At 59.7% G+C, this 26986-nt stretch overlaps 3 protein-coding genes across 3 annotated transcripts; all 3 read left to right on the forward strand.

Moving 5' to 3' along the window:
- The first annotated feature begins 4310 nt into the window (after positions 1-4310).
- Positions 4311-8570, forward strand: LOC146543015 (E3 ubiquitin-protein ligase PHF7-like). The gene is made up of 9 exons (XM_085241184.1): positions 4311-4732; positions 4832-4923; positions 5014-5115; positions 5340-5464; positions 5539-5701; positions 5829-5935; positions 6026-6142; positions 6371-6489; positions 7984-8570. The coding sequence occupies exons 1-9, from the start codon at positions 4591-4593 to the stop codon at positions 8568-8570; spliced, it is 1554 nt and encodes a 517-aa protein (XP_085097310.1). The 5' UTR covers positions 4311-4590.
- Positions 8571-12056: 3486 nt separating this feature from the next.
- Positions 12057-14251, forward strand: LOC146543016 (E3 ubiquitin-protein ligase PHF7-like). The gene is made up of 8 exons (XM_085241185.1): positions 12057-12198; positions 12298-12389; positions 12480-12581; positions 12806-12930; positions 13005-13167; positions 13295-13401; positions 13492-13608; positions 13837-14251. Exons 1-8 carry the CDS (start codon positions 12057-12059, stop codon positions 13988-13990), a joined length of 1002 nt encoding a protein of 333 aa, XP_085097311.1. The 3' UTR covers positions 13991-14251.
- A 4861-nt stretch (positions 14252-19112) lies between these two features.
- SSC4D (scavenger receptor cysteine rich family member with 4 domains) lies at positions 19113-26436 on the forward strand. Its single transcript, XM_085240790.1, has 10 exons — positions 19113-19188; positions 20382-20414; positions 21407-21712; positions 21868-21939; positions 22321-22635; positions 23637-23717; positions 23973-24050; positions 24812-25123; positions 25887-25964; positions 26092-26436. The coding sequence occupies exons 1-10, from the start codon at positions 19113-19115 to the stop codon at positions 26406-26408; spliced, it is 1668 nt and encodes a 555-aa protein (XP_085096916.1). The 3' UTR covers positions 26409-26436.
- Positions 26437-26986: the final 550 nt, after the last annotated feature.

The following is a 26986-nucleotide window of genomic DNA, read 5'->3' on the forward strand; positions in this document are numbered from 1 at the left end:
AGTTTCCCACTGAGGAAATGCAGTCTGACTGCTCTGTTGTGTGTGTGGTGCTGTGATTGCTGGTAGCATCACTGCTTCGTGGCACAGCTGACAGAGGACCTGGCTGAGGACAAGCTATCCAACTTGCAAGGACCCACAGGAATCATCCAGCCCAGCTCCTGGCTCCGCACAGCAGCACCCAGCGTTAGGCCACGTGTCACAGAGTCCCACGGATGCTCCCTCAGCTCTGGCAGCTCGGGGCTGTGCCCACCGCCCTGGGCAGCTGCTCCGTGCCCCAGGAGCATCCTCCTCCGGTGCACAACCGTTCCCTGACAGCCGGCCCGAGCCTGCCCTGACGCAGCTCCGTGCTCTTCCTCGGCCCCGTCGCCGTCCCCACACAGCAGCCATCAGCGCTGCTCCTCCGCTCCTCTCAGGAGCCGCAGCCACCACGAAGGAACGAGGGCTGCCGTGAGGGAACCGCAGCCGCCGGGAGAACCACAGCTGCCATGGAGGAAGGAGCTGCGCTCCTTCTCTCCACTATAGCACGCTGGGCATCCCGGGGGGCTGCGGAACCCACGGCCCCGCGGACAGGACCCTCACGGCGGGCCGCGGACGACGGCATTTCGTCTTGCAAGGCGCACGAACGACAACGGAAGGCTCTTCTGCAGAGCCATCACAAGCAAAACGACGACCAGCGCAGCCGCGAGCCCGCTGGGGAACGGGGCCGGGCCCTGCTAACGAAGCGCTTTCTTCAGCGCCTCGGACAGAGCGCAGCGACGACCGCGCGCACCTCAGCGCCCGCGCCGCGACGAGAGCCGCGCGGCACTGACGGAGCGGCCCCGAGCGCGGCGCCGCAGACGCGCCGTGGCCGGAAGGGCCGGAGACGCCGGCCCAATCCCCGCGGCTGCCCAATCAGCGCCCGGGGCGCGCGGCGAGGGGGCGGGGCCGGGCACGGGCGGGAACGCGGGGCCGGGGACGCCGCGTGGCGCCGCCATTTTGCGCGGCCATTTCGCGCGGGCCGGGCTCGCGGGTCGCGCCGCTCTTCTCGTCCGGCTGTACGGACAGCAGCGCCGCCCCTTCCCTGCTGCACAGCCCTGCGCTCGCTCTGCCTTCTCCGAATGCTTCGTTAGCAGGGCCGGCCCCATCGCCCCGCAGGCCCACGTCTTCGCTAGTTTTCTTTTTGCTTTCGATGCAGCTGAGCTCGTCTTTCCTGCTTTCCTTTATAGCCCGTGCAAGGTTAAATTCCAGTCGTCCGTGGCCCCCCGTGAGGCTCCTATCATGGCGCTGTCTGTGGGGCTGCTGCTCTTAGGTAGGGCCAGGCACCCAGCCTGGGAGGACCTGCACAGAGTCGAACGGTGGGCCCAGGTCAATCTAACGAGGTTCAACGCAGCAAAGTGCAGGGTTTGGAGTAGGGCTGGAGGAGTCCCAGGCATACGTGTATGCACACTGGGAGAAGGCCTTTGCAATAGTCCTGCAGAGAGGGACCTGGGGGTCCTGGTGGATTATAAACTTAATGTGAGCCAGCTGTGTGCTCTTGCGGCTTGGAAAGCAAAAGCTGTCTTGGGCTCCATCACAAGAGGCCTGACAGCAGGGCCAGGGAGGTGATTGTCCCTCTTCGCTCCGCTCTTGTGAGGCCCCATCTGCAGTACTGTGTCCAGGTCTGGAGCCCCCGGCACAAGAAAGACAGGGAGCTGCTGGACAGGGTCCAGAGCAGAGCCACAGAGATGATCAGGGGGCTGGAGCACCTCCCCTATGAAGACAGGCTGAGGGAGCTGGGCTCGTTCAGCCTGGAGAAGAGAGGGCTGAGGGGTGACCTCATGGCAGCCTTTCAGTACCTAAAGGGAGCCTGCAAACAGGAGAGGAGTCGACTCTTTGAAAGGGGAGATAACGGCGGGACAGGGGGGAATGGTTTCAAGTTGAAGGAGGGAAGATTTAGGTTGGATGTCGGGGATGCTCTTTACTGTGAGAGTGGTGAGGAGCTGGAACAGGCTGCCCAGAGAGGCTGTGCATGCCCCATCCCTGGAGGTGTTCAGGGCCAAGTTGGGTGGGGCCCTGGACAGCCTGGTTGTGTATATACACATACATACGTTTATATGTGTATTAGATATGGAGGTTGGTGGCCCTGCCTGCTGCAGGGGGTAGGAGCTTTGTGACTGTTGGGGTCCCTTCCAACGCCAGCCGTTCTAGGACTCTGTGGCGCAGCAAAACAAGACTCATCCCAGCAGGCCACAGCTCGAGAGCAGAGGGCAGCAATATTCCTCAAGTTCAACAACATATTTTTCTCAATACACTCAATACACGATGCACTCTTCATGATCTTTATGCCACGAAACCCCCTGCCCAGCAATGCTGCTGGGAGATGGAAATGGAAGGTGTGAGCTGCGGCCAGGCCTCGTACAGAGCAGAGCTCTGCAGCCACCCAGCTCCAGTCCTGCTACCAGGTACCTCTGAAATAAGGAAGCACCGGTGGCACTTTGCTCCAGATGAGCAGCATACCGTGGACAGAGCTGAGGCCCCGACGCCCCAGGTGGCTGCGGCTCCCTCCCTGCGCCCTGCAGACACGAAGCAGCGTGTTGCTGAGAAAGAAGGTGAGCACAGAGGACTCGCAAAGGGGATGTGCCTCTGCCCTGTGCTGGCGTTGCCCCGCTGCCGTGCTGCAGGTAGCGATGCTACCATCCGGTGGCAGTGCGTGGGCTGTGCCAGAGGGCAGACCGGGACCCCGAGAGGCGTGCTGGCAGGACAGGCTCTGCATTCACGAGCGCTGCCTGGTGACTGACTGCCCAGTCCTTGGCTCCCGGCCCCCACTGCTGTGCCACCCTACGCCCCCTGCATGCAGCTGCAGGATCCCGGTTCCCTCCTGCAGTAAGCTGTCAGCGCATCTCTGGTGACGAAGGCTGCTTTGGCTTCCTGCTGGGCCAGGACCGCCTGGGGCTGCACGGCACTGATGCTATCCTGCCATGTGCCGCATCAGTCGGGAGGGCAGCTGAGCTCTGCGCACTGTCCTGCAACGCTTCTGCTGCACACTCTGCCAACATGTGTGAATGCATGTGGGGGGGAGAGATCGCGTCTCAGCATCAAGAATCTCCACCTTCCAGGAGTGTTGGAGCTTGGCAAAGACACCGAGCTCAGCATGGCACAAGCTGGACTTGCGGCAGTTCAGTGCCAGCCACTGCGGAGGCAGTGTGGTTGGAGCACCCCAGGGCTGGCAGCCCGCAGTGCAGGGATCCCAGTGAGCTCCCCTGGACCCCGGAGGATGCTGCTCTGCAGCTTCTGTGGTTCGTATGGGACCCGCCGGTGTGCACCACCATCATGGAAGCCACCAGTTCTTCGGACAGTGGCAACTGCAGAGCTGTGCGCACTGGTGGGAAGTGCAGCATGGCCACAGAGACGCGCGCCTGCACCCATCTCCGTGCACCTCGCAGCCCCTTCACTGTCACACCCAGCACGGCAACCCTTGCTCAGCAAGCCAGCTGCCGGCACCTCGGCTCCAGCGCAAGAGGCTGTGATGCTCCAGGGACTAAGCCGGAACCCAGCTGCCTGCACCCAGTGTTCCTTAGGCTGTACACAAATCACTGCCCCCCCATGACAGGGATGGGCACCCAGCCGGATGGACACGGCCGCACCTGACTGTAGCAGATGGGCCGCAGCCGAGGAGCAGAGGGCCAGGAGCAGCAGAGCGGCCAGGAGCAGCAGAGCGGCCAGGACGGCTGCGGAGCCCTTCATGGTGCAGCGGGACGTTGGCAAGGTGAGCAGGGCTGGAGCTGGGTGGCTGCAGGGCTCTGCTCTGCACAACGCCGAGCCCCTGCCGCGCTGCTGCTTTTGTCCCCCGGCTGCTGGGCGGGTGCAGGATTTCAAAGAATAAGGATGAGTGCACCATACCAAGAAAATCATGTCAGGATCCCCAAATTTTGCTGAGCTGGGGAAGCCAGGGTTGGGGCTACAACACCACGACTGCAACCCACAGGTGGCCGGGAGGGGATGGCAGTGTGGTTGGGGACATGTGGCTCCTGCCACCTGGACCCGGCACCCCATTGCCGCAGCGGTGCTTTACTCCCTGCAGCGGGGTCACCAAGAAGAAGAGGGAGCTATGAGCAGACCTGGAGCACTTCTGGGGGCAGGCACTCCTGGAGCTACCCAGGACAGAAAAGCTGCTCTCCCCCGCCGTGAAGGAAGTGAAAACACGGAGACGGTGCAGAACACATCAAAATGCTCGTTGAGGAGTTAGGAACTCCGATGCCTAAATAAATCTCTCGCACTAGGAAATTAGGGATTCTGTGGTTTATTTGCCACACCATCTTCTCACCCATGCAAGACCTGCGAGCTGATGTGTCTCCAACTCCCCACTGGAGCTGACAGCACAGCCCCGTGGGCAGATACGGGCATCCCAAAGCCACCCCTCAGGGCCCCCAGCACCCAAGGGGTGCTCACAGCCCCACCCCAAGCTCTGCTCATTGTGACATCGGCACCGCGTCACCAACACCCACGTTCTCACTGTGACATCACAACGTGCAGGGCTGTTTCACACAGCGCACGCCCGTGTCCCCCCAGTCCCGGGTACCTCTGGATCGAGGAAGCAGCACCACTGCTTTGCTCCAGAAGTAAAGCCCAGGAATGGAGCTGAGGTCTCAACGCCTCAGTGCGCCACAACCCGATCCTTCCACCCCGGGCCCTGCAGCACGGCCCAGGGCACGGGCAAGGCCCGAACGGGTGCCGTCCCCCCCAGAAATGAAGCAATGTGTCTCCGAGGAGGAAGGTGAGTGCAGAGCGTTCCCGCAGCGGATGTGCCTCTGCCACGTGCAGCTGTCACCCTGCTAACGTGCTTGGGGTGATAATGCCCTTGTCCCCATTGCAGGGTGCAGGCTGTGCCAGCGGGCAGAGCACGACCCTGACATCTACGGAGACACGTGCCGTCAGGACGGGCTCTGCGTCCATGAGAACTGCCTGGTGAGCCCCAACCCCAGGCCCCCAGCCCCCAGCCCCGTGCCAGCCACTGCACCCCACATGCAGTAACAGGTCCCCGGTTGCCTCCTGCAGTACCACGCCAGCGGGCTGTACCAGCGCGGCGCTGACGATGAAGGATTCTTCGGATTCCTCTTCCCTGACATCGAGCAGGAGCTGCAGCGCGTGGCACAGAAGGTGAATAGGGCGACGTGTCCCCACCTCGTCCCTGTGCCACGTGGCTGGGAGACTCCAGCAGAGCCCTCCTTGTCCAAAAAGACCCATCGCTGCACAAATCAGAACTGATTAGTGCTGCGGGGTCCCTAGCCACGTGGCCCACCGGATCATCCTCGTGCTCTGCTGGGCAAGGGCCGCCTGTGTGTGCACGGCACTGACGCCCGGCTCCGCACTGCTCTCCCCAGAAATGCTGCGTCTGCCGGAAGCGGGGTGCCTCGGTCCGCTGCCATCGCCGCAGATGCTCCCGCACCTTCCACTACCCCTGCGGAAGAGAACGCGGCTGCGTCTCCCAGTTCTTCGGGGAGTACAGGTGAGTGTGGGCACCCGCAGGGCTGCAGGAGGGATGGGGCAGGAGCTGAGCTGCCACCTCCATCCGTCCTGCAGGTCCTTCTGCTGGCAGCACCGGCCAACGCAGCAGGTGAGGCCGCTGCAACAGGACAACCCGCAGTGTGCCATCTGCATGGAGGCGGTGGAGGGACGCCCCAGCTACGACACCCTGATCTGTCCCTCCTGCACCAGCGCGCAGTTCCACCGCCACTGCATCCAGGTAGGCGGCACTGCCTCCAGAGCACAACAGCATCATCCCCAGCACCACCCAACCCTGCCACCCTGGCATCGTCCCCAGCCCTGGGGCAATGCGCACGCGCCCCCAGCTCATGTTCTGCCTTCCCCAGGGCCAAGCTCTGCGCGCTGCCCTGCACCACTTCCGCTGCCCGCTCTGCCAGGACATGCAGACCTTCCAGGCAGAGATGTTCCGCCTCGGCATCAAAATCCCAGACAGGTCAGCACCCACCGCCCTGCCCACCACCCAGCCTCCCCCCCTCCACCTCCCCTCGCACCGCACTCATCTGTCCCCGGCTCCCTCCCACAGGGATGCAGCCTGGGAGGTGGAAGAGGGAGCCTTCCATGAGCTGTATCAGCGGCACAGCTCATGTGATGCCAGCCCGTGCCTGTGCCCGATAGGACGGGACTATTCTGAGAACACAGGGTGAGTGTGCTCTGACCCCAAAGTCACGGCGACCTGGCGCCTTCATCCCCTCCTTCCAGCTGGGATGGGGGCTGGCCGTGATGCTGAGCTCAGCACGGCACAAGCTGTGCACTGGTAGCTCAGAGCCAGCCACCGCAGTGGGAGTGGCACACACCACCCCATGGCTGGCATCCCACAGCCCTGGGACCCCCGGTGACCGTGCGGCTCTGGCTTCTGTCACTCCCACAGGCCCTGGAGGATGCTGCTCTGCAGCTCCTGCGGTTCCTGTGGCACCCACCAGCACTGCTCCGCCATCGCAGAGGACGTTGAATCGTGGGAGTGCAGCGGCTGCAGCGGTGTGGGCACCGGTAAGAAAAGCAGCACGGCGACGCGGTCCCCATAGACACGTGGCCATACGTCCTCGGGACAAGTCCTCCCCCTTGGAGCCACCATGGGCACAGAGATGTGCACCTGCGCTCATCTCCGTGCACCTTACAGCCCCTTCAGCGTCAGCCGCAGTGCAGTGATCCCCGCACAGCACCCAGCTCCTGGCACTTTGGCTCCAGCACAAGAGGCTGCGACGCTCCATGGACACGCGACGCTCAGCTGCCTGCACAGCCCATGGAAGCCCCTCAGCCACTCCACTCTGCCAGCCTCTCAACAACAGCAGCCTTGCTGGTTGAACCACCACAAGAGAGTTTGCTGATGTGCCGGAGCACTGCAGGGCACGACATCAACACTGCATGACTCTCCTGCCTGCTCTTCCCTGCTGAGCTGCTGCTTCCTCTATAAGAGTGAGCGATGGGAGCCCAGCCAAGATTCCAGCACCCTGGAAGATGCCATGGGCTACTGCAGGGAGCTGAGACAAAGGCTTTTGATAGTCCAAGTCATTTATCTTGGCATCGACACTCCTAACTCCGTACTGGACTGCTGCATCTGACTGTGACTGCTGCCCAGAGAAGCCACGAATGCCCCATTCCTGGACGTGTTCAAGACCAGCTTGAAGAGAGCCCTGGGCAACCTGGACTGGACCGCACCTGGAGGATGGTGACCCTGCCTGTGGCCGGGGGGTTGGAACTCGATCCTTAGGATCCCTTCCAACCCAAGCCATCCTATGATTCTATACGTCAAACTATTATTCCTTTGAATTGTTTTCCATATCAAAATAAACATCAAATTTACCTTACATAAGTTGAATGGAGTGGAACCACTGAACAAACTTACAGCTCCTTATTGTCTGCCCCAACACAACAACGAAGGCCACAACAGTGCTGCATATCCCAACTGAAAGGGGAAACACCACAGAAGTTGCCTCTGAACTTCAATACGTTAAATAGATAAGTTTCCCACTGAGGAAATGCAGTCTGACTGCTCTGTTGTGTGTGTGGTGCTGTGATTGCTGGTAGCATCACTGCTTCGTGGCACAGCTGACAGAGGAGCTGGCTGAGGACAGGCTGTCCAACTTGCAAGGACCCACAGGAATCATCCAGCCCAGCTCCTGGCTCCGCACAGCAGCACCCAGCGTTAGGCCACGTGTCACAGAGTCCCACGGATGCTCCCTCAGCTCTGGCAGCTCGGGGCTGTGCCCACCGCCCTGGGCAGCTGCTCCGTGCCCCAGGAGCATCCTCCTCCGGTGCACAACCGTTCCCTGACAGCCGGCCCGAGCCTGCCCTGACGCAGCTCCGTGCTCTTCCTCGGCCCCGTCACCGTCCCCACACAGCAGCCATCAGCGCTGCTCCTCCGCTCCTCTCAGGAGCCGCAGCCACCACGAAGGAACGAGGGCTGCCGTGAGGGAACCGCAGCCGCCGGGAGAACCACAGCTGCCATGGAGGAAGGAGCTGCGCTCCTTCTCTCCACTATAGCACGCTGGGCATCCCGGGGGGCTGCGGAACCCACGGCCCCGCGGACAGGACCCTCACGGCGGGCCGCGGACGACGGCATTTCGTCTTGCAAGGCGCACGAACGACAACGGAAGGCTCTTCTGCAGAGCCATCACAAGCAAAACGACGACCAGCGCAGCCGCGAGCCCGCTGGGGAACGGGGCCGGGCCCTGCTAACGAAGCGCTTTCTTCAGCGCCTCGGACAGAGCGCAGCGACGACCGCGCGCACCTCAGCGCCCGCGCCGCGACGAGAGCCGCGCGGCACTGACGGAGCGGCCCCGGGCGCGGCGCCGCAGACGCGCCGTGGCCGGAAGGGCCGGAGACGCCGGCCCAATCCCCGCGGCTGCCCAATCAGCGCCCGGGGCGCGCGGCGAGGGGGCGGGGCCGGGCACGGGCGGGAACGCGGGGCCGGGGACGCCGCGTGGCGCCGCCATTTTGCGCGGCCATTTCGCGCGGGCCGGGCTCGCGGGTCGCGCCGCTCTTCTCGTCCGGCTGTACGGACAGCAGCGCCGCCCCTTCCCTGCTGCACAGCCCTGCGCTCGCTCTGCCTTCTCCGAAAGCTTCGTTAGCAGGGCCGGTCCCATCGCCCCGCAGGCCCACGTCTTCGCTAGTTTTCTTTTTGCTTTCGATGCAGCTGAGCTCGTCTTTCCTGCTTTCCTTTATAGCCCGTGCAAGGTTAAATTCCAGTCGTCCGTGGCCCCCCGTGAGGCTCCTATCATGGCGCTGTCTGTGGGGCTGCTGCTCTTAGGTAGGGCCAGGCACCCAGCCTGGGAGGACCTGCACAGAGTCGAACGGTGGGCCCAGGTCAATCTAACGAGGTTCAACGCAGCAAAGTGCAGGGTTTGGAGTAGGGCTGGAGGAGTCCCAGGCATACGTGTATGCACACTGGGAGGAGAAGGCCTTTGCAATAGTCCTGCAGAGAGGGACCTGGGGGTCCTGGTGGATTATAAACTTAACGTGAGCCAGCTGTGTGCCCTTGTGGCTTGGAAAGCAAAAGCTGTCTTGGGCTCCATCACAAGAGGCCTGACAGCAGGGCCAGGGAGGTGATTGTCCCTCTTCGCTCCGCTCTTGTGAGGCCCCATCTGCAGTACTGTGTCCAGGTCTGGAGCCCCCGGCACAAGAAAGACAGGGAGCTGCTGGACAGGGTCCAGAGCAGAGCCACAGAGATGATCAGGGGGCTGGAGCACCTCCCCTACGAAGAAAGGCTGAGGGAGCTGGGCTCGTTCAGCCTGGAGAAGAGAGGGCTGAGGGGTGACCTCATGGCAGCCTTTCAGTACCTAAAGGGAGCCTGCAAACAGGAGAGGAGTCGACTCTTTGAAAGGGGAGATAACGGCGGGACAGGGGGGAATGGTTTCAAGTTGAAGGAGGGAAGATTTAGGTTGGATGTCGGGGATGCTCTTTACTGTGAGAGTGGTGAGGAGCTGGAACAGGCTGCCCAGAGAGGCTGTGCATGCCCCATCCCTGGAGGTGTTCAGGGCCAAGTTGGGTGGGGCCCTGGACAGCCTGGTTGTGTATATACACATACATACGTTTATATGTGTATTAGATATGGAGGTTGGTGGCCCTGCCTGCTGCAGGGGGTAGGAGCTTTGTGACTGTTGGGGTCCCTTCCAACGCCAGCCGTTCTAGGACTCTGTGGCGCAGCAAAACAAGACTCATCCCAGCTGGCCACAGCTCGAGAGCAGAGGGCAGCAATATTCCTCAAGTTCAACAAAATATTTTTCTCAATACACTCAATACACGATGCACTCTTCATGATCTTTATGCCACGAAACCCCCTGCCCAGCAATGCTGCTGGGAGATGGAAATGGAAGGTGTGAGCTGCGGCCAGGCCTCGTACAGAGCAGAGCCCTGCAGCCACCCAGCTCCAGTCCTGCTACCAGGTACCTCTGAAATAAGGAAGCACCGGTGGCACTTTGCTCCAGATGAGCAGCATACCGTGGACAGAGCTGAGGCCCCGACGCCCCAGGTGGCTGCGGCTCCCTCCCTGCGCCCTGCAGACACGAAGCAGCGTGTTGCTGAGAAAGAAGGTGAGCACAGAGGACTCGCAAAGGGGATGTGCCTCTGCCCTGTGCTGGCGTTGCCCCGCTGCCGTGCTGCAGGTAGCGATGCTACCATCCGGTGGCAGTGCGTGGGCTGTGCCAGAGGGCAGACCGGGACCCCGAGAGGCGTGCTGGCAGGACAGGCTCTGCATTCACGAGCGCTGCCTGGTGACTAACTGCCCAGTCCTTGGCTCCCGGCCCCCACTGCTGTGCCACCCTACGCCCCCTGCATGCAGCTGCAGGATCCCGGTTCCCTCCTGCAGTAAGCTGTCAGCGCATCTCTGGTGACGAAGGCTGCTTTGGCTTCCTGCTGGGCCAGGACCGCCTGGGGCTGCACGGCACTGATGCTATCCTGCCATGTGCCGCATCAGTCGGGAGGGCAGCTGAGCTCTGCGCTCTGTCCTGCAACGCTTCTGCTGCACACTCTGCCAACATGTGTGAATGCATGTGGGGGGGAGAGATCGCGTCTCAGCATCAAGAATCTCCACCTTCCAGGAGTGTTGGAGCTTGGCAAAGACACCGAGCTCAGCATGGCACAAGCTGGACTTGCGGCAGTTCAGTGCCAGCCACTGCGGAGGCAGTGTGGTTGGAGCACCCCAGGGCTGGCAGCCCGCAGTGCAGGGATCCCAGTGAGCTCCCCTGGACCCCGGAGGATGCTGCTCTGCAGCTTCTGTGGTTCGTATGGGACCCGCCAGTGTGCACCACCATCATGGAAGCCACCAGTTCTTCGGACAGTGGCAACTGCAGAGCTGTGCGCACTGGTGGGAAGTGCAGCATGGCCACAGAGACGCGCGCCTGCACCCATCTCCGTGCACCTCGCAGCCCCTTCACTGTCACACCCAGCACGGCAACCCTTGCTCAGCAAGCCAGCTGCCGGCACCTCGGCTCCAGCGCAAGAGGCTGTGATGCTCCAGGGACTAAGCCGGAACCCAGCTGCCTGCACCCAGTGTTCCTTAGGCTGTACACAAATCACTGCCCCCCCATGACAGGGATGGGCACCCAGCCGGATGGACACGGCCGCACCTGACTGTAGCAGATGGGCCGCAGCCGAGGAGCAGAGGGCCAGGAGCAGCAGAGCGGCCAGGAGCAGCAGAGCGGCCAGGACGGCTGCGGAGCCCTTCATGGTGCAGCGGGACGTTGGCAAGGTGAGCAGGGCTGGAGCTGGGTGGCTGCAGGGCTCTGCTCTGCACAACGCCGAGCCCCTGCCGCGCTGCTGCTTTTGTCCCCCGGCTGCTGGGCGGGTGCAGGATTTCAAAGAATAAGGATGAGTGCACCATACCAAGAAAATCATGTCAGGATCCCCAAATTTTGCTGAGCTGGGGAAGCCAGGGTTGGGGCTACAACACCACGACTGCAACCCACAGGTGGCCGGGAGGGGATGGCAGTGTGGTTGGGGACATGTGGCTCCTGCCACCTGGACCCGGCACCCCATTGCCGCAGCGGTGCTTTACTCCCTGCAGCGGGGTCACCAAGAAGAGGGAGCTATGAGCAGACCTGGAGCACTTCTGGGGGCAGGCACTCCTGGAGCTACCCAGGACAGAAAAGCTGCTCTCCCCCGCCGTGAAGGAAGTGAAAACACGGAGACGGTGCAGAACACATCAAAATGCTCGTTGAGGAGTTAGGAACTCCGATGCCTAAATAAATCTCTCACACTAGGAAATTAGGGATTTTGTGGTTTATTTGCCACACCATCTTCAGTCCACACCCATGCAAGACCTGCGAGCTGATGTGTCTCCAACTCCCCACTGGAGCTGACAGCACAGCCCCGTGGGCAGATACGGGCATCCCAAAGCCACCCCTCAGGGCCCCCAGCACCCAAGGGGTGCTCACAGCCCCACCCCAAGCTCTGCTCATTGTGACATCGGCACCGCGTCACCAACACCCACGTTCTCACTGTGACATCACAATGTGCAGGGCTGTTTCACACAGCGCACGCCCGTGTCCCCCCAGTCCCGGGTACCTCTGGATCGAGGAAGCAGCACCACTGCTTTGCTCCAGAAGTAAAGCCCAGGAATGGAGCTGAGGTCTCAACGCCTCAGTGCGCCACAACCCGATCCTTCCACCCCGGGCCCTGCAGCACGGCCCAGGGCACGGGCAAGGCCCGAACGGGTGCCGTCCCCCCCAGAAATGAAGCAATGTGTCTCCGAGGAGGAAGGTGAGTGCAGAGCGTTCCCGCAGCGGATGTGCCTCTGCCACGTGCAGCTGTCACCCTGCTAACGTGCTTGGGGTGATAATGCCCTTGTCCCCATTGCAGGGTGCAGGCTGTGCCAGCGGGCAGAGCACGACCCTGACATCTACGGAGACACGTGCCGTCAGGACGGGCTCTGCGTCCATGAGAACTGCCTGGTGAGCCCCAACCCCAGGCCCCCAGCCCCCAGCCCCGTGCCAGCCGCTGCACCCCACATGCAGTAACAGGTCCCCGGTTGCCTCCTGCAGTACCACGCCAGCGGGCTGTACCAGCGCGGCGCTGACGATGAAGGATTCTTCGGATTCCTCTTTCCTGACATCGAGCAGGAGCTGCAGCGTGTGGCACAGAAGGTGAATAGGGCGACGTGTCCCCACCTCGTCCCTGTGCCACGTGGCTGGGAGACTCCAGCAGAGCCCTCCTTGTCCAGAAAGACCCATCGCTGCACAAATCAGAACTGATTAGTGCTGCGGGGTCCCTAGCCACGTGGCCCACCGGATCATCCTCGTGCTCTGCTGGGCAAGGGCCGCCTGTGTGTGCACGGCACTGACGCCCGGCTCCGCACTGCTCTCCCCAGAAATGCTGCGTCTGCCGGAAGCGGGGCGCCTCGGTCCGCTGCCATCGCCGCAGATGCTCCCGCACCTTCCACTACCCCTGCGGAAGAGAACGCGGCTGCGTCTCCCAGTTCTTCGGGGAGTACAGGTGAGTGTGGGCACCCGCAGGGCTGCAGGAGGGATGGGGCAGGAGCTGAGCTGCCACCTCCATCCGTCCTGCAGGTCCTTCTGCTGGCAGCACCGGCCAACGCAGCAGGTGAGGCCGCTGCAACAGGACAACCCGCAGTGTGCCATCTGCATGGAGGCGGTGGAGGGACGCCCCAGCTACGACACCCTGATCTGTCCCTCCTGCACCAGCGCGCAGTTCCACCGCCACTGCATCCAGGTAGGCGGCACTGCCTCCAGAGCACAACAGCATCATCCCCAGCACCACCCAACCCTGCCACCCTGGCATCGTCCCCAGCCCTGGGGCAATGCGCACGCGCCCCCAGCTCATGTTCTGCCTTCCCCAGGGCCAAGCTCTGCGCGCTGCCCTGCACCACTTCCGCTGCCCGCTCTGCCAGGACATGCAGACCTTCCAGGCAGAGATGTTCCGCCTCGGCATCAAAATCCCAGACAGGTCAGCACCCACCGCCCTGCCCACCACCCAGCCTCCCCCCCTCCACCTCCCCTCGCACCGCACTCATCTGTCCCCGGCTCCCTCCCACAGGGATGCAGCCTGGGAGGTGGAAGAGGGAGCCTTCCATGAGCTGTATCAGCGGCACAGCTCATGTGATGCCAGCCCGTGCCTGTGCCCGATAGGACGGGACTATTCTGAGAACACAGGGTGAGTGTGCTCTGACCCCAAAGTCACGGCGACCTGGCGCCTTCATCCCCTCCTTCCAGCTGGGATGGGGGCTGGCCGTGATGCTGAGCTCAGCACCGCACAGGCTGTGCACTGGTAGCTCAGTGCCAGCCACCGCAGTGGGAGTGGCACGCACCACCCCGCGGCTGGCATCCCACAGCCCTGGGACCCCCGGTGACCGTGCGGCTCTGGCTTCTGTCACTCCCACAGGCCCTGGAGGATGCTGCTCTGCAGCTCCTGCGGTTCCTGTGGCACCCACCAGCACTGCTCCGCCATCGCAGAGGACGTTGAATCGTGGGAGTGCAGCGGCTGCAGCGGTGTGGGCACCGGTAAGAAAAGCAGCACGGCGACGCGGTCCCCATAGACACGTGGCCATACGTCCTCGGGACAAGTCCTCCCCGTTGGAGCCACCATGGGCACAGAGATGTGCGCCTGCGCTCATCTCCGTGCACCTTACAGCCCCTTCAGCGTCAGCCGCAGTGCAGTGATCCCCGCACAGCACCCAGCTCCTGGCACTTTGGCTCCAGCACAAGAGGCTGCGACGCTCCATGGACACGCGACGCTCAGCTGCCTGCACAGCCCATGGAAGCCCCTCAGCCACTCCACTCTGCCAGCCTCTCAACAACAGCAGCCTTGCTGGTTGAACCACCACAAGAGAGTTTGCTGATGTGCCGGAGCACTGCAGGGCGCGACATCAACACTGCCTGACTCTCCTGCCTGCACTTCCCTGCTGAGCTGCTGCTTCCTCTACAAGAGTGAGCGATGGGAGCCCAGCCAAGATTCCAGCACCCTGGAAGATGCCATGGGCTACTGCAGGGAGCTGAGACAAAGGCTTTTGATAGTCCAAGTCATTTATCTTGGCATCGACACTCCTAACTCCGTACTGGACTGCTGCATCTGACTGTGACTGCTGCCCAGAGAAGCCACGAATGCCCCATTCCTGGACGTGTTCAAGACCAGCTTGAAGAGAGCCCTGGGCAACCTGGACTGGACCGCACCTGGAGGATGGTGACCCTGCCTGTGGCCGGGGGGTTGGAACTCGATCCTTAGGATCCCTTCCAACCCAAGCCATCCTATGATTCTATATGTCAAACTGTTATTCCTTTGAATTGTTTTCCATATCAAAATAAACATCACATTTACCTTACGTAAGTTGAATGCAGTAAATTTCCTGCAGAACAAGGTGCAGTTGAAGGGCTCTGTTGCGTGTGTTGTGCTGGGGGCCGTGCAGGAATAGAGTCGGCTCCAAAACAGTGTCTTGTACTGACAGTCATCTCTGCTGAGGTTGAAACCAGCTCTTTGTGGGATATTTAGAGAAGGAAACGTGACATAGGCAGGAGGCTGAGTTGACTCCAAGGCACTGGGGATGTCACTTTTGTCCTCTTGGATGTCACAAGCTGCAGCCTCCCGCTGCATTTTGCACGGGCCGGGTTTGGGGCTTCCCTGATAGCCAGCCTGAGCCTCCTCTGATGAGCTCCGTGCTGTTCCTTCGGCCCAGTTGCTGTTCAAGACATTCCTGTCCTGGCTAGATGGGGCTTTGAGCAGCCTGACGGGAGAAGTCCTCACCTACAGGAGTGTGATAGGGTGGATGTGTGTGTGTGTGTGTGTGCGTGTGTGTGTGTGTGTGTATGCACGATGGTGTGCGTGTGTGTGACCGTGGGAGTCCATGTGTGAGCTTGGGGCTGTGAGTGTGTGCACTTGTGTGTGATGATGTGAGGGTGTGTGTACGGTGCGTGTGCATGTATGAGTGTGTTACACAGTGGGGAAGCCACCTCTCCCGTGCAGCAGTGTCCTGCTGGTTGCACCTCCCATGGGCAGCGCTGCATCTCCTCTGGGCTGTGGCTGCACCTCCCGCGGGTGGGGGTTGCACTCCCCAGGAGCACCTGCGCACAGCCAGCCCTGCTCACACACTCAGCCAAGTGGCAGCCGTACTTCTGACAGCCCGCAGCTCCCCACGGGCTGCTCACTATCCAGGGTCCTGCCTTGCTGGGACCACCTGCACAGTCCCACCCGGTGCTGTCAGCAGGCTGTCCTTGGGCTGCTCCTTCCCACCTGGCGCAGGTGGGACCTGCAGCACATCAGTCAGGAAGCGGATTACGGACAAACAAAGGGCGTTTGTCCAGGGCCGGGTTCCTCTCCTGGCAGCCCGCATCATCGCAGCCCTGCGCCAGCACACAGCCTCCTGGGGGCCACAGTATCCCCTCTTTTGGCTCTCAGAAAATATCTTCAGCTTAACTAGGACAGCATCCCAGAGCTCATGACTGATGCCCGTGTGTTTACCGGGCTTTACTTTGTGTGGTTTGAAGGCTGTGCTCGCTTCCAGCCATGCAGGGAGCCAGGGCGACTGGGAGTTTTGCAAAGTTTGGGCAAAACAGACTTAAAAGACATCTTTGAAACTGATTGTGAGCAGACTCATTAGAACTCTGCTGCTCCTGCAAAATACAAAGTCAGCGCCTAATTGCTAATTACTGAACCCACGGAAGGCAGTGCCAGCAGATGGGTGATGGTGCTGTCAGCAACAGCTGTTTTGAAGCTGGCTTTGTGCCAAGGAAAACCCCAAATCCCAGCACTTGTGGGCATGGGCAGCTCTGCAGGAGGGTCAGGATAGGAACCTCACCGCCCGTGGGATCAGCTTATCAGAGCCAACAGCACACCCAAGTGCCCATCCTACCGAAGCTTTGCAAGAGCAGGAAACCACCTCATTTTATATGTCCCTCCTACCCAATTGCTTTCAAATTTTCTCTCACTTTTACTGCCAGGCTTGTGGTTAAACACACTTCATTGGAAGCCCAGAGAGTGTAGGACATAGAGTGAAGCAGACGGAGGGTTTCCTATGAAGGGGAGGTGGGTGAACACCAATAATCCACATCTCATGCTTTTGGACACCCTGGAGAGCACCTCCCTGATGGTATCCTCAGAAAAGCAGAATGCAGGTGCCGCTGATGCCCTGTGCACCGCGTGTAGCATGGACATGCTGGGGATACCCAGCAGCACATGGAGAGCACTGTGGGTTTAGGGTCCTGCCTGTGCCAGTGGGACAGATCCCAGCAGTGCAGGAGGGGGAAGGCAAAGCCGGAATGCCCTCAGCCAGCCCTGGGGAGGTCACAGTGCTCCCAGTGCCAGCTGCCCTGAAACCCGAGCCAGTCCCACCGCCATGCCCCGCTGAGCGGCCCCTTGCTCTCCTTGCTCTCCTCTTCCTCTCCTTCTCCTCCTCCCTCTCAGCCATCCCTGTGCCCAGGCACCCCGCGATGGGGCCGGGCAGCCGTCCTGCCCCGCAGCCCTGAGCCTGCAGGGTGACGCAGGATGAAGCCAGAAGCTGCTCGGCAGATGAATGGAAGCCTCTTCTCCTTGTTAGCTTTTTTTTTCCTCCTCTATCCCCATTGTAATATTCATTGCATCAATTAATTTTCATTTCTTTTTTTAACTAACCAGCCAGGAGTTTTCTTGACTGCAAAGGAGAATATTTATTTCTGGGTTTAAATACATCATCTTTATACTGGAAAGAAAACAGCAGACAGGTATGTGGATTGATGGAAAACACTGTTTTTGCAACAGGGTCAGTCCAGGCTGCACCAAATCTCTCTCATGTCCAGATTGAAGGAAGGAGCTTTCACAGCTTGTTTGCTGAGATCTGCATTCTTTGGGGTGAAAACAGAGCTGGGACTTTCTGTGGGAGGAAAAGTAGGGGTTCACCTTTATAGGTATAGCAGGGACTATGCTCAGCATCTCAGTGATTAATGCTTTATGGAATGCTGGGACCAGAACGGGAGGCAGGATAGATGCAGACTGTATGTGGGATGGATAGGGGATGGATAGGGGATGGATGCTGGATAAATTTGGGGTGGATGCAGAATGGATATTGGATGGATGCAGGGTGGATGAAGGACAAATGTGAGATGGATGCAGGGTAGATGCAGGATGTGTGTGGAATGGATATGGGATGGGTGTGGAATACATGTGGGACGGATGCGGAATGGATATGGGATGGATGTGAGATGGTTGTGGGATGGGTGCAGGGTGAATGCAGGGCAGATATGGGATGGATGCAGGATGGATGTGGGATTGATGTGGGATTGATGTGGGATGCGTGCAAGGTGGATGCAGAGTGGGTATGGGATGGGTATGGGACGGATACAGGGTGGATGTGGGATGCATATGGGATGGACGTAGCATGGATGCAGGAGGGATGCTCACCCACACCAGGGCTGGTGCAGGCAGCATGCTGAGGGGCTGCAGGCCCACGGCAGTGTGCCGGCCGTCTGTCAGCCACTCTCCACCAGAGATTGGGGAGGGCTGGCGGGACAAAAGGCGACATTATTCGGAGCGGAATAAGCATGAATGGAGTATTGAGAAATGCTATGTTAGGGACTAGATTGATTTCCGAGCCCTGTAACTGAGCTGATTGTCTGCTGGAGGATCTCCTCTGAGCGCTGGGTCGGCAGCAGCCCCATGGCGAGAACAGGGATGTGCAGGGGCTGCATCCTGCATGGCAGCTCGTGGGAAGGAGCTGAGTCCTGCAGCCCCAGGGTGGGGTGAACTCTCCCATACCATGGTTGGGTGATGGAAGCAGTGCTGTCACCACCCCATGCTGCCAGTGAGAATCCAGCAGAGCCAGATGTTCACCATTCCAGCAGCAGCTGGTGAAGAGAGCAGCAAATGATGGGGAAATTGCATCTTATTATCTTTAATCTCTTCCTCGTTTTCTCCATGCTTGCTTTCCATCTCGTCCCCATGGAGTTTGCATCTCCTCCCACTGATGAATGATGTGATGCTGTGGTGCCAGACCTGTGTTCCCACACTAATGCCTCTTTTTTTTCCAAGGATTAGGAACAGTGCAGGTCTTGGGGTCCCATAAGTGTTCCAGCTGGGGTGGGAAGTACCGTGGTCATGTTAGTGCAGGAATGGGGTGGGAGCTGGGGGTCATCCTCTGCAGAGAAGTTCTGTGATAGAGAGGGCTGGCCGTGGGTGACAGCATAGTGACAGCCTGGCAACAGCATCACAGGAGGAGCCATGGGGCTGGCATCTCAGCTAGGGTGATGGGAGCCTCCCAAAATGTGGGCTGTGACTTTCTGCACGATGGGAAGCACCATCACATCCCAAAAAGCAGCTCATGGTGTGGCTTGCTGGAGATCTAGGTTTACTTGGTGGTTTGGGAAGTGCCTGTGCGGGTGGGGAGCCCATTCGCAGCTCTTCCAGAAGGATGAACTCCACCTGGATGAGGACAGCATGCTTCTCTCAGCTTCGGAGGCATCTCCAGAAGGGGTGGGTGGTGGCACCATGACGCAGCCTTTGATCTGTCCTGCTGCCCTGTGCCTGAGCAGAGGCCCTGTCCTAAAGCTCCAAAGTGACCCCCATCTCACTACGCAGAAAACACCTCTTGTTCTCAGCAAATCCCAACTGGAGCCATATTTTCATGTGATTGCTGCCCAATGGCTGATGCTGGTGTCTGCATGTTGCAGGGATAGCAAGAGGACCCCAGAGCAGCGATGAGCGCTGGTCCCTGTATGTCATGTGGGGCACTGCCTTCCTCCCTGCTCCTCCTCCTCCTCCTCGGCCCCACTGGTGAGCTCTGCTGTTTCTCTTCATGAGTAGACACGGCTAAGTCCTATCAGAGGGCGATTTGTCCTATTTTGGTGGTTTTATTCAGAAATGTGACTTGAAAGGGGCTGTGTTTACCTCAAGGCGGTTCCCTTTGTTCTCTGGGCTTTGTGAGCTGGATCAGAGGGAGCCAGGAGCTCTGTTCTCCAGGATGGCTTTCCTCATTAGTGTGGACACACTGTGCATATTTTTCAGGTCTCTCTTGACTTTGCTGGAGGATGCTCTGAAATAAATACTTCAGAGCTTTGATTCTGACTAACGGGCGATGGATACTGAATATTTAACGATGTCCTTCTTATCTGCTGCTTGTTAAAAAGGTTTAAAAGTGCTAAAAATCCATACAAGCCAGCATAAATCACTGTTCCAGAAAAGCTAGCACCCTTTGGTCTTCCCTGCTGGATTCCGAGACGGCTGCAGGGACACAGCAGCTTCACTGCCCCATCTCACACCCCAGCTCCCACCCCCTCTGCTGCCAAGCATCCTAAGGCTCCCCCCGCACCATGTTTTTGGGGCTGCATCTTATGGTTTTTTCTGGCTGAGAGTGCTGCAGAAGCGGCTGTTACCCAGGTGCCTGCACCACCGCAGTGTGGTAAATGTGAATGCAGGAGGCAGATCTGTGCGATGCCCTGCCGCAGCCCCTACAGCCCTCCCCGCTTCAGGATTGCTCATTTTCACCTTATGGGTGGCTGCACGCCATCAGCTGCATTGATACATAGGAATACATGGCTTGCAAAATGCTGACTGCAATGTGGAGGGAAAAAAAAGAAGGAAAAAAAAAAAAAAGAATTAGAATGCATTGAGCGGTGCCCAGAGCAGCATTTCCCATCAGGAACCACCAGCAGGCTCTCGTGGCAGGCAGGACCATTTTTCCGGGGCTTGCTGCTGTCACTCACCGTGCTCATAAAGCAAGCTGCTGGCAGCCAAACAATGGCAGAGAGGAGAGGAAAGGCAGGAATGAAAGGCTGCTTCTGTCTGGAAGCTAGCAACTCCTCGGCGCGTGCCAGGAGAGCAGCTTGGTTTCATTCAGCTGCTAATGGCCACTCCTGGCACCTCTCTATCGCATTCCATCCAAGGATTTGGGGGAGCTGCAGCTCCCCTGTTCCTGCCACCTCCTTCCTTGCATCCCGTGGGACCCAGCCCTGCCTTCTCTGTTTCAGGAACCTCCGAGCCCGCCCCGCCGCCGTTCCCAGGTGAGGTTCTTCTCTCCGAGTCGCTCTTCTCCAGGTTTTGCTGTTGAAAAATGCGTCAGAGAGGCAGCGTGTTGGTTCTGAACAAAGAGCAGCAACAAAAAGCTGAACCTCTTTTACAGGAAGGAAATAGAGATTCTTTATTATCCCGATTCTGCTTATGATCAGGCGAGTGCAACCTCGCTGCTCCCTGCTAGCTGTCACCATGCCACTCACCACGTCCCCTGAACAATCCCCTTGAGGGCTGCTTACACCATATTGCCAGCAGCTTGGGAAAGCATTTCTATGCCACCACTTCATCTATGGCCATATTCACTGGGACATGGTCATAGCGAGGGGGGGTCGGTCTCTGCTCCCAGGTAGCAGCAATAGGATGAGAGGTGATGGCCTTGCGTTGCACCAGAGGAGGCTCTGGTTGGATATTAGGAGATATTTCTTCTCAGAAATAGCGTTGCTGCAGTGGCACGGCTGCCCAGGGAGGTGGGGGAGTCCCCAGCCCTGGAGATGCTCCAGAACCATGGAGATGTGGCACTGAGGGCTGTGGTCAGCAGGCATGTTGGGCTGGGCTTGGATGTGGGGATCTGAGAGGTCTTTTCCAACCTCAGTGATTCCGTCATTCTATGAGATGACTGCACCTTCTCACCTGCGTTGTCATATGGATGGCTTATCTCCTATGCCTGATAACACAGATGACAAGGTGACATTGCACCCAGTACAGTGACACAAAGCTGTGTGGGATGTCCATGTCCACTGCTTCCAACCCATGAGAGCATCCACCACCTGTCACCAAGCCCACCGTCAAGCTGACGTGGTGCTAACTAACACGAGGGCAGAAAGCCAACAGCTTGCCGTAGCCAGGCGTCACCCATTTGGTCCAGAGAGCAGAGATTTGGTGCAGAATGGCCCCAGGCCCTCCGAAGGCTGTGGGTCCATTGGAGGCTGGGTGCTGCCCTCCCGGCTGCCCACTGAAGCTCTGTGCTGGGCCGTCCTTGCAGAACTGCGCCTGGCCAACGGGCCCAGCCGGTGCCAGGGCCGGGTGGAGATCCTCTACAACGGCTCCTGGGGCACAGTGTGTGATGATGACTGGGACATCGTAGATGCCAACGTTGTGTGTCGGCAGCTGGGCTGTGGCCACGCCATCGCCCTGCCGGCACCCATGACCTTTGGCCAGGGGAGCGGGCCCATCTTCTTGGACAACGTGGACTGCAAGGGCCAGGAGGCGGCACTGAGCGAGTGCTGGAGCCACGGATGGGGCATCCACAACTGCTACCACTACGAGGACGTGGCTGTCGTCTGCAACGGTAATAAGGCTTGGTTCCCTCAGGGCCAGCATGCGGCTGGCAGAATATTATTGTTTGTATTAAGCGTACAGTCACAGCGCGGACCCTGGTTACAGCTCGCTTCTGGGAGGGTTTCTGCAGGCAGAAATTGATGCCATCTCTCATTCCCTTTCTAGAGCTCTCCCCCACATCAGCAAGTGAAGGACCGACCAGCAGGACTGCTACAGCCTCGGTGCAGAATGGGGAAGGTGAGCTGCTCGTGGCCTGACCTGGCTGGGAGCTCTCCAAGAGCGAGCAGAGAGCAGCACCACATCCTATCACCCATCACCCACCTCCTATCACTCATCCTCCACCATCGCCCATCATCACACCCACCGTCCCAATGTTTCCCCTCCACCAAACAGCCTTGCTGGGCTGGCCAAGAGAAGACCCCCAGAACCTCCACCTTCATGGTCAAACCCTGGTTCAGATATTCCTGCAGGATCCCATAAATTGTGCTGCCCTAAAGCACATCTTCTTCCAGAAACTTGGGCAGTTTCACCACCATAAGCACATCCAGATCCCACTTCTGTGGGCCGGTGACCCTGAAGTAACAGCAAGACACTTGTCCCCCATCTGTCTCCCTCCAGGTGACGGCCGCATCCGGCTGGTGAGCGGGGCAGATGCCTGCCAGGGCCGTGTGGAGATCTTCTACCAGGGGAGCTGGGGCACAGTGTGTGACGACGACTGGGGGCTGAGCGACGCCAGCGTGGTCTGCAAGCAGGTGGGCTGCGGCCAGGCTCTGGAGTACAAAAGCAACGCCTATTTTGGCTACGGCACGGGGCACATCCTGCTGGACAACGTCAACTGTGAGGGCAGCGAGCCCATCCTCTCCGCCTGCTATAGCCTCGGCTGGGGCATCCACAACTGCGGCCACCATGAGGATGCCGGGGTCATCTGCATGGGTAATGGGGCACGAGGATGGGACGTCCTTGCGCAGGAACAGCCTGCCTGGCCGGGACGGGAGGGAGGGAACGGAGCCAGGGCTGGGCACGCCACCAGGATTGCCCCCTCCCTGCACTGCCCAGCCCTGCCGTTATCCACTGATTACCGTTTATATTGTGTTAATTCCCTTGAACTCCCTTGTTATGTTGAATAATGAGTGGAGCAGGAAGTGATGGTTCTTTTCTTTTCTACTACTTGCTAACAAAGCTGCTGATGGAGAGGAAGGGCTAGTTTTCTAAGGACGCCCCTTTCCTCCCCAGACACAGGCTATCCTGTGCTGGGGCTGGGTGGCAGCACTCAGCGCCCATCAGATGGGGCAGGACTCAGGGAATGCAGCTTTGGGCCTGGTGGTGAGGCTGGCTGCTCACACGCCGCCTCTGCTGCTCAAGCCCAGATGGTGAATATTTGATGTATCAAGCTTCAAAAAAGCACTTGTAGCACTTGCATAGAGCTGGAGAACCTCCATTTACAGGATGGGCAGTAAGAATGGAGGAAGTCCTTTGCAGATGCACAGACTCAGATGTGAACGACCCAAATCGTTTATAACAAGTTCTCACATCACTTATATACCTTCACAAGTTTTCTTTTTCTAGCTTTCCCATCCGCCCCTACAGCTTTCCCATCCACCTTTACATGTCAACAGAACATTCTACAAACACTCTTCAACCGTTCACGCAGGCGCTTATCCAGTCAGAGCCATGAAAGAAGATTCTTTCTTCTTCTAGAGGTGTCCTTGGTCCTCATGCTGTTTGTCTTACTCCATAGCTGCTGCTCTGAACAGTTTTTCTTGTCTTCCCACAGTCCATCATCTGTATCTCCATGTCCATCATCTCCATCTCCTCCACCATCTCCATCTCCTTCCTCACACCACTCCACTCTGCATCCTGGCATCACAGCTAGAGGGTTATGTGCTTTGCAGCTTCTCCCTGCCTGTCACCCCTGTCCTTCTGTGTCCCTGCAGGTCTGGACACATCCACCATCACATCCTTCACCACCTCCACGGCCCTGGACTATGAAGAAATGCTCACTGCCACAGCCACAGGTATGGTGTTGGCAGCAACCAGTGCCGCAGCAGGGAGGGCTCTGAGGATTGACAGCTCTGTGGGCTGTCCCTTCCCATGGGCCAGCCACCCACATGGGTCCAGGTACACCTTGATGAGGCTTCGGTCCCAGGGAACCTCTTCCTCACCACCAAGGGACTTTGCTATGGGGCCACCATGGTGCTGGCTGTGGCTCAGAGCGGGGGCAGTGGGTGCTGGGGCCAAACACCGAGCACCCATGTGTCCCCATGTCTCAGCAGTGACAGACGGCCACGAGCAGCCCTCACCTGCAACTGAGGTGATCACCACTGATCTCATCACTGCTGAGCTGGAAAGTAAGCATGTGGCTGCCATTAGTCTGGCACAGCCCCCAGCCCCCAGCCCGAGATCCTCCTGTCCCAGCTCCCTCACTGCCCTGGAACATGACCCCATCTCCCCATGCTGTAGCCCACCTACCTCAGGGCTTGCCCCACAGCCCCTGAGATCACCCCACATGTGTGTCCAGTTCTTCCAGGGTCTCCCCCCATCTCCCCATGGCTCCCATGATCCCAGGGGTTTCACTACATACCCGTAGGGATACCTCTTTCATTCCTCAAACGTCCCTAGGAGTCTCCTTTCATCCTCTCAGGGCTCCCCCCATGTTCCCAGGGGCTCTCCCCATCTCTCCATCCTTCCCTCATCTCCTCAGGACCTGCACCCCCTACCTAGAGGTGTTCCTTCCTCATTTCCAGAGCTGCCCCACATGCCCGGAGGGCTCTCCCCATCTCCCCACGACTCCCCTCATCCTCGCAGTGGCTTTACCATATACCCATTGGCTACCTCCCTCATTTCCGCGGCTCCTCCCACGTCTCCAAAGGACTCCCCCTACGATGGGATCCCTATGGGGACCTCCCCGTATCTCCCCATCCTTCCCCCAGGCGCTCCTCCCATCCTCCCAGCGCCTCCACCCGGCGCTCCCTCCTCCATCCCCGAGCCTCTCCCCACCCTCTCAGGGGCTCCCCCAGCCGCTCCCCACCCCTTTTCCCCCCTTCCCCCCGCCTCCTCCCCTTCCCCCCCTCCCGTTTCCCGCAGTGGCTGTGCGGGCGCCCACCCGCAGGTGGCGGCGTGCGGTTGGCGAACGGCAACGGGAGCTGCCGCGGTCGGGTGGAGGTGCGGCACGGCGGGACGTGGGGCACGGTGTGCGACGACGACTGGGACTTCCCCGACGCGCAGGTGGTGTGCCGGCAGCTGGGCTGCGGGCCCGCCGTCTCCGCCACCGTCCTGGGTTCCTTCGGGTACGGCAGCGGGCCCGTGCTGCTGGATAACGTGGGGTGCGACGGGCACGAGATGCGCCTGGCCGACTGCTTCCACCTGGGCTGGGGGCAACACAACTGCGGCCATCACGAGGACGCGGGCGTGGTGTGCCGAGGTGCGTGGTCTGAGCATCGCCCCTCCCGTCCGTCCCGCTGGGCGGTGGTGGGATGTAGGACTGGAGTGTGATCCCAAGAGGATGGATGGGGTTGCTGGCCCAGGTCCTGGCACGGGGTCCGTTTTGCACGGAGGTTAGGGAAAGGTTCTGCCCTCCAAGGCAGTGGACACAGCCTGTGGGCACAGCCCTCATCCTCGTAGTGGCTTTACCCCGTACCCATTGGGCTGCCTCTCTCTCACACATAGGGCCTGGGGGGGTCCTGTGTACAGCCATGAGTTGGACTCGGTGATCTCAGGTTGGATATTAGGAAGAATTTAATCTCCAAAGAGCGGTGCTGCGTTGGCACAGCTGCCCAGGGTGGTGGTAAGATCACCATCTCTTGAGGTGTTCCAGAACCATGGAGATGTGGCACTGAGGGATGTGAGCAGTGGGCATGGTGGGGTGGGCTGGGGTTGGACTCGGGGTTAGGAGGCCTCTTCCAACCTCAGTGACCCTGCAGTTGTATGGTTCTATGAACCCTGTGGGTCCCTTCCACCTTGGGATGCTCTGTGACTCTGACTCAGGGAAGACAGCAGCACTGCAGTGCTGTGGCTGGGTGAAGAAGACACGGGTGCTGTGCCTTCTCTCATGCACTCCCTAAGCACACTGCCCACATTTCTCAGCTCCTTTCCCCTGCCACATGCACGGGGACTCTGAGCTGGTCCTGGGAGAACAGGATGTCCCTGAATCATCTTCCCCCCCCCCCCCTTCCATGCTGCACCAGGTGCTGACGACTCAGGAGACCACTTCCAAGAAGCCACCATTGCCACCACCACGTCAGCCCCGACCCATCTGGGGGATGGTGAGCATCCTACGGGCACTGGCACAGAGGTGGTTTGGATGCAGCTGGGAGAAGCGAGGCTCGCCCTGGCCCAGGTTGGCTGGGATGAGCCCATTCTCCTTCACCCCATCCCAATCTCCCACCACAGGGTTCTTGCGCCTGGTGAACGGCAGCCATCGGTGCGAGGGCCGCGTGGAGATGTTCTACCTGTCCCAGTGGGGCACGGTGTGCGACGACGCCTGGGACCTGAGGGATGCCAAGGTGGTGTGCAGGCAGCTGGGCTGTGGGCACGCTGTGGCAGCGTGGGGGGAAGCACGCTACGGCCCCGGCACCGGTTACATCTTCCTCGACAACCTTAAGTGCAAGGGCAGCGAGCCCTCCCTGCTGCGCTGCTCCCACATCCGCTGGGACGTCCACAACTGTGACCACTCGGAGGATGCCAGCGTGGTCTGCAGCCTCCTATGACCACCCACCCGCAGGGACCATCCTGGGTACGAGGATGGGGGGGAAGAGGGATGGGGGGCACACGGAGAGGGGGGTGGGAAGTGGGACAGGAGGGATGTGGGACTCGGAATGCGGCAGGAGAACAGTGAAGGTTTAAAGCAGATGTATTGAACCATTGACAAGCACGCTCAGATGAGATGTTGTGTGCTTCTTGCTTGGAAGCGTGCCTCTCCATCCTGTGAATCTGCTGGCTGACTTCACCCAAATTAGGCGACAGGGTAGAGGTCTCCGAGCTGAGGCGTTCCCATTAGTTCCTATAAAATAGGCAGAAGGGGGAGGGAGAGGCTTCTACAGGAGGAAACCTAATGAGCCCAGCACCATACGAGGCACCAGAGAATCTACACCATGTGCACTGCTGGGCACAGCCCTTGGGAGCACTACTTGTGCTCCAGTGCAACCCACAGTGACACAGCTGGGCCCAGGCAGCAGTAGTGTCCCCTTCCCCTCCCCCGGAGCTGCCCCATGCACTGGGGCCAGGTGTCCTTTGGCTCCCAAAACCCTGCTGAAGCTTTTCCCCCAGAATGCTTGTTGGAGAGAAA

Source organism: Meleagris gallopavo, chromosome 21 (assembly GCF_905368555.1).
Source record: "Meleagris gallopavo chromosome 21, MGAL_WU_HG_1.1, whole genome shotgun sequence".
Classification (NCBI taxonomy): Eukaryota; Metazoa; Chordata; class Aves; order Galliformes; family Phasianidae; genus Meleagris; species Meleagris gallopavo.

Excerpts from the sequence above, each read along its gene's own strand:
- LOC146543015 (XM_085241184.1), top strand. The coding sequence starts at position 4,591 with ATGGAGCTGAGGTCTCAACGCCTCAGTGCGCCACAACCCGATCCTTCC. Across the intron at positions 4,733-4,831 it reads ATGTGTCTCCGAGGAGGAAG|GGTGCAGGCTGTGCCAGCGG; the intron begins GTGAGTGCAGAG and ends TCCCCATTGCAG. Across the intron at positions 6,143-6,370 it reads GACTATTCTGAGAACACAGG|GCCCTGGAGGATGCTGCTCT; the intron begins GTGAGTGTGCTC and ends TCACTCCCACAG.
- LOC146543016 (XM_085241185.1), top strand. The coding sequence starts at position 12,057 with ATGGAGCTGAGGTCTCAACGCCTCAGTGCGCCACAACCCGATCCTTCC. Across the intron at positions 13,402-13,491 it reads GGCATCAAAATCCCAGACAG|GGATGCAGCCTGGGAGGTGG; the intron begins GTCAGCACCCAC and ends TCCCTCCCACAG. Across the intron at positions 13,609-13,836 it reads GACTATTCTGAGAACACAGG|GCCCTGGAGGATGCTGCTCT; the intron begins GTGAGTGTGCTC and ends TCACTCCCACAG.
- SSC4D (XM_085240790.1), top strand. The coding sequence starts at position 19,113 with ATGAGCGCTGGTCCCTGTATGTCATGTGGGGCACTGCCTTCCTCCCTG. Across the intron at positions 19,189-20,381 it reads CCTCCTCCTCGGCCCCACTG|GAACCTCCGAGCCCGCCCCG; the intron begins GTGAGCTCTGCT and ends TCTCTGTTTCAG. Across the intron at positions 21,940-22,320 it reads CTCGGTGCAGAATGGGGAAG|GTGACGGCCGCATCCGGCTG; the intron begins GTGAGCTGCTCG and ends GTCTCCCTCCAG.